This window comes from Euprymna scolopes, chromosome 25 (assembly GCF_053919585.1).
Source record: "Euprymna scolopes isolate OS-2025 chromosome 25, ASM5391958v1, whole genome shotgun sequence".
Taxonomy (NCBI): domain Eukaryota; kingdom Metazoa; phylum Mollusca; class Cephalopoda; order Sepiida; family Sepiolidae; genus Euprymna; species Euprymna scolopes.
Genome location: NC_136506.1, coordinates 61,344,442 through 61,357,398, shown reverse-complemented (window position 1 = coordinate 61,357,398; position 12,957 = coordinate 61,344,442). Strand labels below are relative to the sequence as shown.

At 32.6% G+C, this 12,957-nt stretch overlaps 1 protein-coding gene across 1 annotated transcript in view; it reads right to left on the bottom strand.

Annotated features, from left to right (window-relative positions):
* Positions 1-12,957, bottom strand: part of LOC145247383 (BTB/POZ domain-containing protein 8-like) — a 104,306-nt gene that overhangs the window by 31,983 nt on the left and 59,366 nt on the right. The window contains exon 3 of the mRNA XM_080109070.1: positions 2,955-3,041. Within this exon, the coding sequence (XP_079965196.1) occupies positions 2,955-3,041 (87 nt within the window). The remainder of the gene's footprint in view (positions 1-2,954; positions 3,042-12,957) is intronic.

Sequence of the window (12,957 nt, the reverse complement as noted above, 5' to 3'; positions counted from 1 at the left end):
CTCCTGATCTTAAATGGAACACGTATATCAAATCTGTTGCCAAGGCCGCTGGAAAAATGGTGGGATCTTTCTATCGATCCAGTAGATATCTCACTGCTGATGCTATTCTCTATCTATATAAGAGCCAGGTACGTCCAAGGATGGAATACTGTTGCCACATCTGGGCAGGAACTGCTAGAAAGAACTTGTCCTGCCTTGATAGAGTTCAAAATAGACTTCGTAGCCTCGTAGGAGATGTCCTTTTCTCCTCCTTGCAACCTCTATCTCACAGAAGAGATGTTGCGAGTTTGTCTCTGATGTATCGTTATTTTCATGGAAAGTGTTCAACTGAACTTCAATCTATGGTCCCCCCTCGCCAAACTTTCACAAGAAACACTCGTCTAGCTGTAAACACTATCAATAATTTCCCCCACTCTTTATCTGTGCCTAAACCTAAACGTAGATTCCATGAACAAAGCTTCTTTCTTAGAACTGCACGCCTGTGGAATTGTCTTCCGTTTTCCTGCTTTCCGGCTGACTACAATATGGTTTTGTTCAAGTCTAAAGTAAATAAGTTCTTGATGAGCCGTTCCATATAAGTTATTAAATTTACCAAATTTTCATTACTAATGATTACTATATTGACCAACTTCTACTGTACACTCTTTAACCCTTATCCTTGAGTGGCCTCTGGGCCTTGATAATGTGGTGATGCCTTTGTAAAAAAAAAAAAAAAAAAAAAAAAATATATATACATACATATATATATACATATATATATACATACATATATATATACATACATATATATATACATACATATATATATACATATATATATACATACATATATATATACATACATATATACATACATATATATATACATACATATATATATACATATATATATACATATATATATACATATATATATATATACGATTAAATAAATCGTGCCAATAATTTTGAACAAGGGTTTTTTGCAATTATGTTTGTTGTTCCTTTGTGATTTATTTTTTCTAAAATCCGATTGCTGCATCGGAAAGGCCAGTTAAAAATACATAATATACTTTGTTATTTTCTTCAATTTAATCCCTTTTTTAGAATTTATTAGACAAAATTTAACTTTTATTTTACTGTACCAATAAATATGATCATCACTGTATACATATACATACATATACATATATACATATACATACATATACACATATATATACATATATATACATATATATACATACATATACATATACATACATATATACATATATATATATATATATATATATATATAGCTAAAAAAAATGTTTTGGATTCCATCAGCTAGAAAGGTAGATTAGAAAAGCTACGTTAGCTAAGTCAAACTATGGATGATGTATATTTTCACACGTTCAGACGTAATAGGCTTTATAGACTTACTTGTACCAATGTCAACTTTTTATTCGTGTTTTCAATTGTGACACATTAGCAGCTATTTTTATTGGCTGGGAGAGGGAGAGGGAAAGAGAGAGAGAGAGAGAGAGAGAGAGAGACTGTCATATAGCATAAAAAGTGGAATCCCAAACATTATCTGTTGCTAGCTGTCTGATCACGTCAGTCCTTAATGATTTTCTTCTCAATTCGATCTACTTTCACCTGACTTTGACTCCAATATTTGTCAGGGGAACATCTGAACCGTCAATTAACCCAAACTGGACAATGTTGTATACTATTTTAAAACTAAATTTTTAGATAAAAAGACGTCCAATATATTTTGAATAAAGAATTGTCAATAAACATCTACTTGTATAGATTAATTAAAATAATTTTTGTACAAAATTGTTGAAAAACACTAACGAAAATAGGTTTAAATTTGAAAAAAGAAAAAAAAAATGAAATGGTTACAATTAATTCATTTATCCAAATTTACCTCAATATTATAAAATTATAATTATACAAAAACTTTGTTATGTACTTACCCGTTAGGTAAAAAAAATGGTTGTATACCAAAATTCATGCAAATTCATCCAGTATTTCTTTTTTATGTGCTAAAATCGAATTTGATTGGTAAACTATTTCTGTCTGGCATTATTATGATGACTGTGTGTTTAATTTTGCCCCTTAGGTGTTGATCTTAATGTAAGCAGAAAATGGAGGATCAGACATTTAGCCATTAAAATGTGTTTTTACTTGTTAAAAAATACTTGATGAATTTGTGTAATTTTTGGTGCAGTTTTTTTTTTAACCTAAACATATACATAAAATTTTTTCTACCATTTTGTTTATTTTCTTTTCAAAAGCAGTTTTTAATATTGAAGTATAAACACCCAAAATTGACATGGTTATATCAATTTCATATTTTTGCAACTCAATTTATTGATTTAGTTTTTTCTTTAAGAAAATAAAATAATTATTGAAAAAAAAAACAAAAACAAAAAAAAAACTAACTGAAATAGTTATGTTTACTTACAAGGGTCACCCACATTGAGTAGAGTGAACAGAGATACTACTAAACATTAAAAAAAAAACAATAAAAACACAAAAAAATTAACACAAAGTGACAATTTTCTGAAGATTAAAGGTTCAATTCTTAGTGCATGTAATACTAAGAATATAATCGTGAATTACTTAAGACTTCTTCCCCTGCAGATCCCTTGTAGATTAAATAAAGGCCTCAATTCGAAATTCCATAGAGATTACCGAGTTCAATTGAAAAATTCTCAAGATAAATCTGAAGATCATTGGCTACATCAGTCAGAACATGAGAATAGCATCAAATATGAGAATAATAATCCAAATAATACGAAAAACTTTTTTTTAATTTTTTATTTAAATAAATATTTAAATAATATGAGGTATAAACTTTTAAAATAATGATTTAGAAATAAAACGATTAAAATAAAACTAATTATCTTCTCAACAATAAAAAACAATAGATGCGATACCGCACAAATATTTAGATAAAATTTAAGATAGGTTTAACTGCTTACCTCCCCTGAAGCATAAGTTTATGTGCTTTCACCACTTCCTGACCTACATAGAATGAAATGTCTGGATGAATGCTGTCTTCAAACATCCTATCAAAAACAAAAATAAAAAAGCATTCATTAGAACAGTTTTAAAAAGCTATGAACAAATGTAACAAATAAAAAAAATGTCCCACACATGCATTATATAATACGTTTCTCTTTCAAGCTCATATTATTTTTAATTACAAATGTTTGCAGCCTCCTCGCCTCCCTGTTTCTATCAATATTATCTATATATATATATAAAAGGCAAAAGTAGTGCACACGTTTTTGTATGTCCAACAAGGGCTTTTTTGGGGGGCGGGGAGGGGGTCTCGAGAGGGTTACTATTTTTTAGAACTTTTCATATACTCCCTAGATGATAATATCTACGATTTGCGATGTCATCTCTACATTTATTTTGATCGACTTTCATAAAATTCCCTTTATTCTGTCCTTTTACGTGTTTGTTCGTCTTTTTCGTATCAAGTGAAACTAATCGAAGCAAAGCCGTTAGTGGCCTTTTGTGCTGGAACATCTTAAAAGCAATTAGCTTTGATCGATGTGGGAAAAACCCTTCATATCAAATAATTGCTATTCATTTGGAGAGCTCCCCTTTCTTGGCGGGGGGGGGGTGGGATTGGTTTTCCCCAATATGGTGGGGAAACAAATAAATAAAACGGTAGAAAGCATAAAGCTTAACTGGCCTTCAGCCAACATTCATTTCTGGATAATAGGATGATCACTACACAATCTCGAGATCACAATTCAGGCTATCAGATTAATAATTGCAGGCAGTAGTAAATGACTTGAGATATGATGCATTCACCTCAGTTTGTTGGATGAGAATTACAATGACAATTTATTAATGATACTAGTTAGCAGGTTTTTAAATTATTTTGATAATTCAGATGAAACTTTTTTCCTTAAAAATGAAAAGTAGTATTTCAAATTGTTCAGTCTCATTTTCATTAACTTTAAAATCAGCTTATTTAAGAGTGCGTTTAGTAGGAAACTAAAAACCGTGCCTAAGTTCCACCTTTGGGGACTTAGGCTGAATGTACTTAAAGCCAGTAGAATGACGCAATTGACAACTCGTGATCGGCAATACTACAGTATTGGTGGGACATGGGGGAAGGTTAAAAGAAATAATATACATGTTTGCTTGCTGTAAAATTATCTACTGATTTCTTGCTAACAAACTGAAATAAAGAAATAAAGTATAAAAATGTATCCATGTGCTTGGTAGGTATTTTGTCTGATAAAATGTGTTTGAAAAATCTTAAGCTATACGATGTGACAGTATTCATGAATTTATACTCTTAAAATAAGTTTAAATAGTTTCAAAATGAAAAGCTTCAGAAGAACATGACTTTTATGTATTCTTCAAGAGGAATATCTTAATAGTTTTAATAAATGAGTCAACATAAACTCAAGAATACCATCTATTAAAAGAAAGTATCACAAATAGTCACTCATGTGGTACTAGCCAGGCTCATCGTTGCTTAACTTTGGTGATCTGGCAAGAATTGGTGTTTCAATGTAATTATGTCGTGTATGTGTGTGTATGTATGTATGTATGTATATATATATAATAAATGTTTAGAGGTACAGAATTTAAATACCGTTTTAAATATAATGGGCGGAAGTCTCTCGAGAGCTCTTTCAGCTATCATCTCATCAGGAGAACATCGATAACGTAAAATAATAATACTATGTCGAAAGTAAAGAGTTCTGATTGGGAACTATTGAATGTGCCAAAAATACAGGGACACTAAAATAAAGTTTATTAACGTTTAAAAAACGATTAAAATATTGGTACAACGAAGGGGAAAAAAAAAAAAAAAAAACGGGAGAAAAGATTCAAAGTTCCCCAAAGAGAAACAATGCGTTAGATGTTTCTTTCTGCCGGCACAAAGAAGGTTTCCGCACCGCATTAGAGACAGACTCCAAAATCTTTAAATGGTTTCTGGAGTTCGCTCTATGTAGCACCTCGAACCATTCTATTTTATATCTATCGGCACAGCACGGGTTGTCAACCAAATGCTGGCCAATAGCAGAGTCCAAGGCTGCAGAAGGAGGGAGACTACTAGACCCCATCCTCCCTTGTCTGATCTTCGATGGAACATGCTGGCTTATATGAGTCAAAAGATGCAAGGATGTTCGCCCAACATAACCAGCATCGCACTGGCATTTAAATTGATATACAATATTGCTATTTTGGATGTAAGGCAAACTATCCTTGCGAAAAGAAGGAAATGCAGGTCTCGTAGTATATACCAAACGCAAGGACACATAATAAAAGCAGTTATAAATACTTCTGCGAATCTGTTTGGAAAGTCTGTTACTCTTTTCCCCAATCCACGGTAATTTTAAATAAACCGGGCATTTCAAAGGTCCAAACTTTTTAGGGGATTTAAAATCCGCAACCTTTTTGAAAATACAGTCATCAATAAGGTCAACAGGATAACTATTATTGATGAATATTTCCCTGATCTTACCGAGTTCGGCGTCCAATCTGTTAAGTGAACAAATCATCAGGGCTCTATGTACCAAAGTATTAATTAAGCCGACTTTACATGATTTTGATACAAAAGACAACCAGTTCACATATAGGCCAGTAAATGTCGGCTTCCTAAAAATTGTAGTGAGAAAGCCCCCCCCCCCTTGAACGTTCGGCAAGAACATCCAAGAAGGGAAGCAAATTGTCCTTCTCACTTTCTATAGTGAACTTTAGAGCTCTATGCATGGAATTCAACCTATCAAAAAATACGGACGCTTCACTTTGCGATGGAAAAACATCAAAAGTGTCGTCAACATATCTGAAATATGTAGTGGGTTTTGTTATAGAGTTAAACAGAACGGATTCATTTTACACAACGAAAACTATCACAAAAACTAAACTCCACAGATTTTGTGCACATTAAAATGAGTACAATAAGAATCTCTTCAGAAAAACATGGAGCAGTCAGGCGACCATCATAAAGCATGTCGGTACATATACGTATAGTCTCATCCAACGGTATGTTGGTAAAGAGACTAGAGACATCAAATGAGCACATAAAAGATGTCTCTGCATTAGAATCCAACCCACGTACATAATCAACAAACTGAAAAGAATCAGGGATACAGTGCGTGGTATATAACTCGCGCACAGGTCTCCCCCTCGTTGTGCCAATATTTTAATCGTTTTTTAAACGTTAATAAACTTTATTTTAGTGTCCCCGTATTTTTGGCACATTCAATAGTTCCCCATCAGAACTCTTTACTTTCGACATAGTATTATCATTTTACGCTATCGATTTTCTCCTGATGAGATGATAGCTGAAAGAGCTCTCGAGAGACTTCCGCCCATTATATTTAAAATTATATATATATGTTGGAAGTTTTTAGTCCTCTGGAAGAGATGCACCCTCAGTTATTATTAAGACATGCATTTAGGAAAAGAAAAACTCTGATGTAAAACCTGAGGTCTGCTCTGTCTTGTGGCAGCCATTGCACTGACTGAGATTAGCAGTTGTACCAAAAAGTGTGGTTAGTTCTGCACAAAGCCTTCCCATATAAATCAGATGTGTGGGTTTCTGAACAACTTTGTTGTATATACAGGGTGTCTGAAAAGTCACTGAAGAGTTTTGAACTTAAATTGATTCTTTTATTTTTGATGATATCTTTCTGTAATTTTAACAAAAGCTGACTAAGATATTGTGAAATTTTAATTAAAAAAAAAAGAAAGAAAATGCTAAATTCAAACAATCTTTATGAAAAATAATGTCTTAAATGTTGTCTATTTTCAACTTCGCATATTTGTGCTCTTTCCAAAACATTATTCATGACAGATTGCAGAATCTCAGAATTGCGATTTAACTCCCTTATTTCGCTCTGTAAGCTGGCAAACCCGGAAACATCAAACCCCAAACTCTGCAAGAATTGAAGGAAAACATCAGGAATTAAATAAGAGAGTTAAATCACAATCCAGAGATTCTGCAATGAATCTATCATGAATAATGTTTTGGAAAGAGCACAAATATGCAAAGCTGAAAATGGGAAACATTTAAAAGACATTTTTCATAAATAAAGATTGTTTGAATTTTCCATGTTTTTTTAAATTTCCCAATGTCTTAGTAACATTGTGCTAGAATTACAGAAAGATATCATCACAAAAAATAAAGAATCTATTTAAATTCAAAACTCTTCAGTGACTTTTGGACACCCTGTATAAATGGAGGAGTTAAAGGAAGAAGAGGAGACTATTAGGATAATAGAAAAAGAATAGAAAATTCATTAAAACACTCTCACAAATATAGCACAATACTACATAAAAATTCCAGCAAAATCTCATTCTCCACTATGCCTAATATAACAAAAACAATTATAAATTCTAATAATAAAAAATAAAATCTGCACAGCAAATTATTAGCAACATGCCAAACCCAGCATACCAAAAATGTAATTGCAATGCCCCAGAAAACTGCCCATTAGAAAATGACTATGCATTCAAATGTCATATACTCATGTACAATGACAAAATTACCCCCTCACTACAGCAGACAACTCCATGACCAGTCAAACCCAAATAACAAGAACTACCAACAATGATACACATAATAAATAATAAAATCATTTACCCTCTTTAACTTAGTGAGAAACTTGAAAGAAAATAACAAATTTCTCATTAAAATAGAAAATATTAAGAAAATCTAAATTATATAGACCAGGTTTTAAATACTGCCTCCTTTGCAACGCAGAGGCGATGGAGATTATAACAGCACCGGAAAAATAAAATATTCTCAATTTTAAATCGGAGATAATTTACAGTCGCAGGCACAAAAGAAAATTTAAATATGGAAGTACTCTAAACTCTGCCATCCCCAAACCAGGACTAATATCTGTAACTCCTAAGATCACCCATCTGACTTAAACCCCACCTGCCTGCCAAGTTACAACTCTCTCAAATACTAAACATAATTAATTAACTTCTCTCACAAGCCATGTACCTGGTAATTGAACCCCCCTCCCTTTTTATTTATTTATTTAAAAAAATGTTTTTTTCCGCTCTCCCATCACAACATTTATTTTTAAATACAGAATAGAAATATCACCTGTGCACTATCAGACAAACCCTAAACACATCCTCTCCCTCCTTGTCGGATCGAACCAATTTATCCATACTCATGTCGATATGCATAAAATAGATCCCCATTATATACTCAGCATCACTCATTAAATCTCTCCCCAATATGCCCCCTCAGGCTACTTTTAGTTATCAAACCGTTTTTCTTCTTCACTTTAAGCCAAAATGTAAATTTACAAGTAACTAACACCTCCCTCCCCCTTAATTTTAACCCTAATACCTGAAAACATTATCTTGGTACCCCCCCCCGTATAGAATTTAACCTTCCCCTACAAATAGAACCCTATAATTCCCATCTCTTTATAAACTTAAACATTTATAGAGTTAAACATTAATTATTAATAGTTGGCCCACTCAAACCTGAAATATTTTTAATTAAATTAATAAAACTCTCATGGCTACTACCAAAGACACCGCGATCAGAAATGGCACACCCGATATAAAAAAGAAAAAAAAAGTCTCAATAACTATCCTTCTCTCCCAACAAAAACAGACCTAAACTTTAAGGCCTATCACCTCCCCTGTCCATTGAGCTCTAGCGCACTCTCTTAACCCTAACTCCTACTCAGCTTTTTATGCCTATTCTCCTCAGTTTTTGACTTTTTTTAGTCCTGTCAACAAAAAGACATGTCCTCTCATTTTCACTGGATGCCTCAATCTGTATACAACTAAGATTTATTCCTGCGGGTAACTATATCTTCACGATATACCTACCTGCATTATATATTACAAACTATACTCCTCCTATATCACAGAGATCAATATAGTTCTCCCAAACAGCCTCAATAATTTGTTTTGCTCCTAATGTAACTATCGCTAGATGACGCATCTCTATTATGTTACTTAGCATCTTCTCTACTCTTCTGATGAGAAGCATTAGGCTTCGAAATACCATGGAATAAAGAGTTCCCACTTACTCAACACCCCTAATTGATGTATACCCTTATTAAATAAATGAATAAATCTCTATATATTACTATATAGTTTTATACCTTCATTTTCTCTTTATTGACGGTTTATATATATATATACTAGCGGGAGTACCCGGCATTTCCCGGATGTTTGGAAGTGTGTGTGCTCTTAAATTAAAAAAAAAATTTTGGTAGGTAGTTAGGATCGAACCCAAAGACCTGAGGTGAAGTTGGAAAAAAAACATGAGACGTTAACCGCTTGGCCAGCAAGAAAGAGTAAGTGAAAGAGATTTGAATTTATTTAAGTAGAATTGACAGGTGCCCGCTTAATAAGGTCAAATAAAAGTCGTGAAGTTAAGATTTACGACAACGTAAGCAATGGCTATTCAGCAGTTAACATTTTCTGCGGGACAGTTTTTAATGAGGTGAAAACCCAACTTGGGGGAAGAAAAGCAGCTCCCCGTATATTGTTGTCCAAATGAAAGCAATCGTCTGATATGACAGTGAAAAGCTGATATTGACCAATGTTTACATCGCTTAATTCGAATTCAGTTTCACTTTTTTATACTGAATAGCGAAAGAAACACGTGTCGATCTAAAAGTCTGGAAAAAATAGCGTTTAAAAGTCCGGCAAATTAAATACACGCATGACCACTGTTGTTAAGTCGTACATATTATCATCTAGACAGCATATAAAAAGTTTTAAGTTTTAAATAGTTTGTAATATATAATGCAGGTAGGTATATAGCATCTCAGTCATAGTGGGTTTAATGTATGTGGGTTTAATGTATGTTCTGAGGCTATAACAGCACTTAAGAGATATAAGTTATTAGTAGTAACAGTATGAAAATTAATATGAGAGGATGAATTATATGGGGTGCAGTGAACAAAGATCTAAATTGAGTAAGATAGAGTATAAACAGATGATAAAGTTTTGAGAAGCCCGGCGAAAAAAGCCTTTGGCAGACATACACAAAAATGCGCGCACACACACACACACACACACACACACATTTTCGCTTTATATATATGAGAGAGAGAAAGAGAGAGAGAGAGAGAGATAATATAATCATCCACAGACAGTTGTTTTATAATCTACAACTTAGCAAATGTACTCATGCTGAGATTTGAAACTCCTAAACAGATGTTCACATACAAATATGATCAACAATCAAGTACCTAATACCCTTTTTTGAACGGCTTATTTAAAAAAAAAATTTGTTTGTTTTGTATAAGATGAAAAAGTATAAAAACATTTTTAATTGTGTTACTACAAAATTGAAAGAATTTACATGGCTGAAATAGGAATTTATTCTTGAAAAATTACGATTTACTCTTAAAATCATTGAAAGTTGTAAAAAAAACAAAAAAACAACAAAAAACATTATGAAGCCAAAAATGTAGGAAAGAAAAACAATTACTAGGGATCGAAATCTCAATCCTACTGCTAAATAACTAGTTACACTCTACCAGGGCAAGTATTCTGAAAACATTGAAAATTTACAATATATACTTTTATGTGCCAGGACATGCCAGGTCAATCGACACACACACAAGGAGACACCATGGATGCAGTATGCTTGCTAGGTTGTAATTTTTTTAAATCTTGAACTCCGAGCAACTATTTTAAACAGCTGAAGACCCATAAAAAACGGTCCGTAAAAAATGCAATTACTTGAGCTGCCTTGCTCTGCAACCTTTCATCTCGAGGAAGGTTGAGTTTGAAAAAAATAGAGACAGATAGTGAGTTTTATAAATGAGATTATTGCTTTAAGCTAATGGAGAAATCATTATTTCCTCTAACAGAGAATTTAACCTATAGATATGCGGCATATATGTCATTCACACACAACTAATCAATGTGGCTAGACAAATCAGTTATATTCATGTCAAGATTAGAAACCCTGATTTATATATATATATATATATATATATATATTTCACCAAAACCTCTGGCCTTCATGGAGGGGAGACTAAAACTTGCTGCTATGGTTTCAAATGATCTGAAATAATAGCAAGGGAAGACTTGATTCCAAATATTTCTCATGTTATATCTCCCCTCTTTTGGAAATAGTGTACGATTATGAATATCTCCAATATCAAATAATCCTTATACACTGTGAAATTTATTTTATGTATGAAAACCAAAGAGGGGAGATATTACATATGAGAAATATTTGGAATCAAGTTATTTCAAACAGTAAAAAGTGTCAAAAATAGGCTCTGGATGATCCTCTTATGTGTGACCTTAAGGACAAATGTCATTCAGGTCATTACCTTTTCAACGAGCCTTCATTTTTTAAATTCTGGTCAATAGTCGTGCAGATTTGGAACTTATAAAATTGCCAAAAATATATTAGATAGATATATACTGGCAGCCAAATCGAATATAACGAAACATCTACATATATAAAAGGCAAAAGAGGCGCACGCATTTTTGTATGTTCAGCAAAGGCTTTTTTTTTTCGCTGGGGTTCTCTGGGTGGGTGGGTAGGTGGGTATTATTTTTTTTTTATAACTTTTTATATACTCCCTAGATTATAATATCTATGATTTGAGAACGCATGTCGTATCTACATTTATTTACATCGACTTTTATAAAAGTCACGCTATTCTTTCCTCTCGCGTGTTTGTTCGGCTTTTTCATATAAAAACAAAACTAGTCAAAAGCAAAGGCAGCTTCCTGGTCTTTCGTGCCGAGATGTCCAGAAAGCAATTAGCTTTGATCAATGTGGGAGAAACCCCCTCATATCAGACAAATGCTATTCATTTGGCCACTCCCTTTTTATGGGGAGCTGGTTTTTCCCCAACATCGTGGGGAAACAAATAAATGAAACAGGGGAAAGCTGAACTGGCCTTCAGTCAACGTTCATTTCTGCACCTTAGCAAGTCAACTTTTTGATTGAATGCTTTTCACTTCCTATGACCTTGTAGTGTAGCGGTAAGATGTCACGTTTTCTTTCACTTTCTTTTCCGCCTTCACATCACAGATTCGAGCCTGCCTGATTACTAACACATTTTTTTTCACACCTCCAAACACCCGGGCAATGCCGGGTACTCTCGCTAGTATGATATAATGAATGAAGATAACGAAATCCAGTTAATTGTTTTTAAATATATTTTGTTTAATAAAACAAAAATAAAATTAAACAAGAAATATCATGAAAACTGTATTTCAACATTTAATGCTACATGAAAATTTGCAGGCATTTAGAAGATTATAATACTATTCTATGGTTAAAATTTTATGACAATTGGTAAAAAAGAACCTATATTTTCAAACCAATAAATTATGCCCAAATTAGCCTACATTTGTATATATAGTGTCCTGGCAGGCCAGCTTCAGTTTTGCTGCTTTGGGATGAATTTTGCTTAGGGTATTTTTTTGCTTGGTTGTCTCCCCTGTGGCCTTGCCAAGCCACTAATAATTTCATGTAAATACATATACAATACTATACTTCAACAGTGCTTAATATCCGTGTATAGCTTAGTAATGTATATAATTCAATGTTTGTGTTATAGAAATCGATATGTTAACAGAACATTCAAATAAGTTTCAATAAAAGTTAAATTTTTCACAGAATCTAAAAGACGCGATTGAAATTTTCTTAAATTCCATCTGGTGTCACAAAGGTCAATTATTGGGGAGTTCCATAAAATAGCTTAAACATAACGAAACACAGTTAATTGTTTATAAATAGATTTTGTTTAATAAAACAAAAATAAAATTAAACAAGGAATATCCTAAAGAATGTATTACAACATTTGAATAAATATTTTTATTAGTATTTTTAAGAATTATAATAAACTGATTTATTTCAATTTGTTAAAGCCATTTGCTATTTTACCACTGTCAGTAAGAACAGCCAGATTTTTAAAGAAAACACCATTATGCTAACAGTTTCTTTTTATTACTTGCCTCATATTGCCAATTTTATTTTTA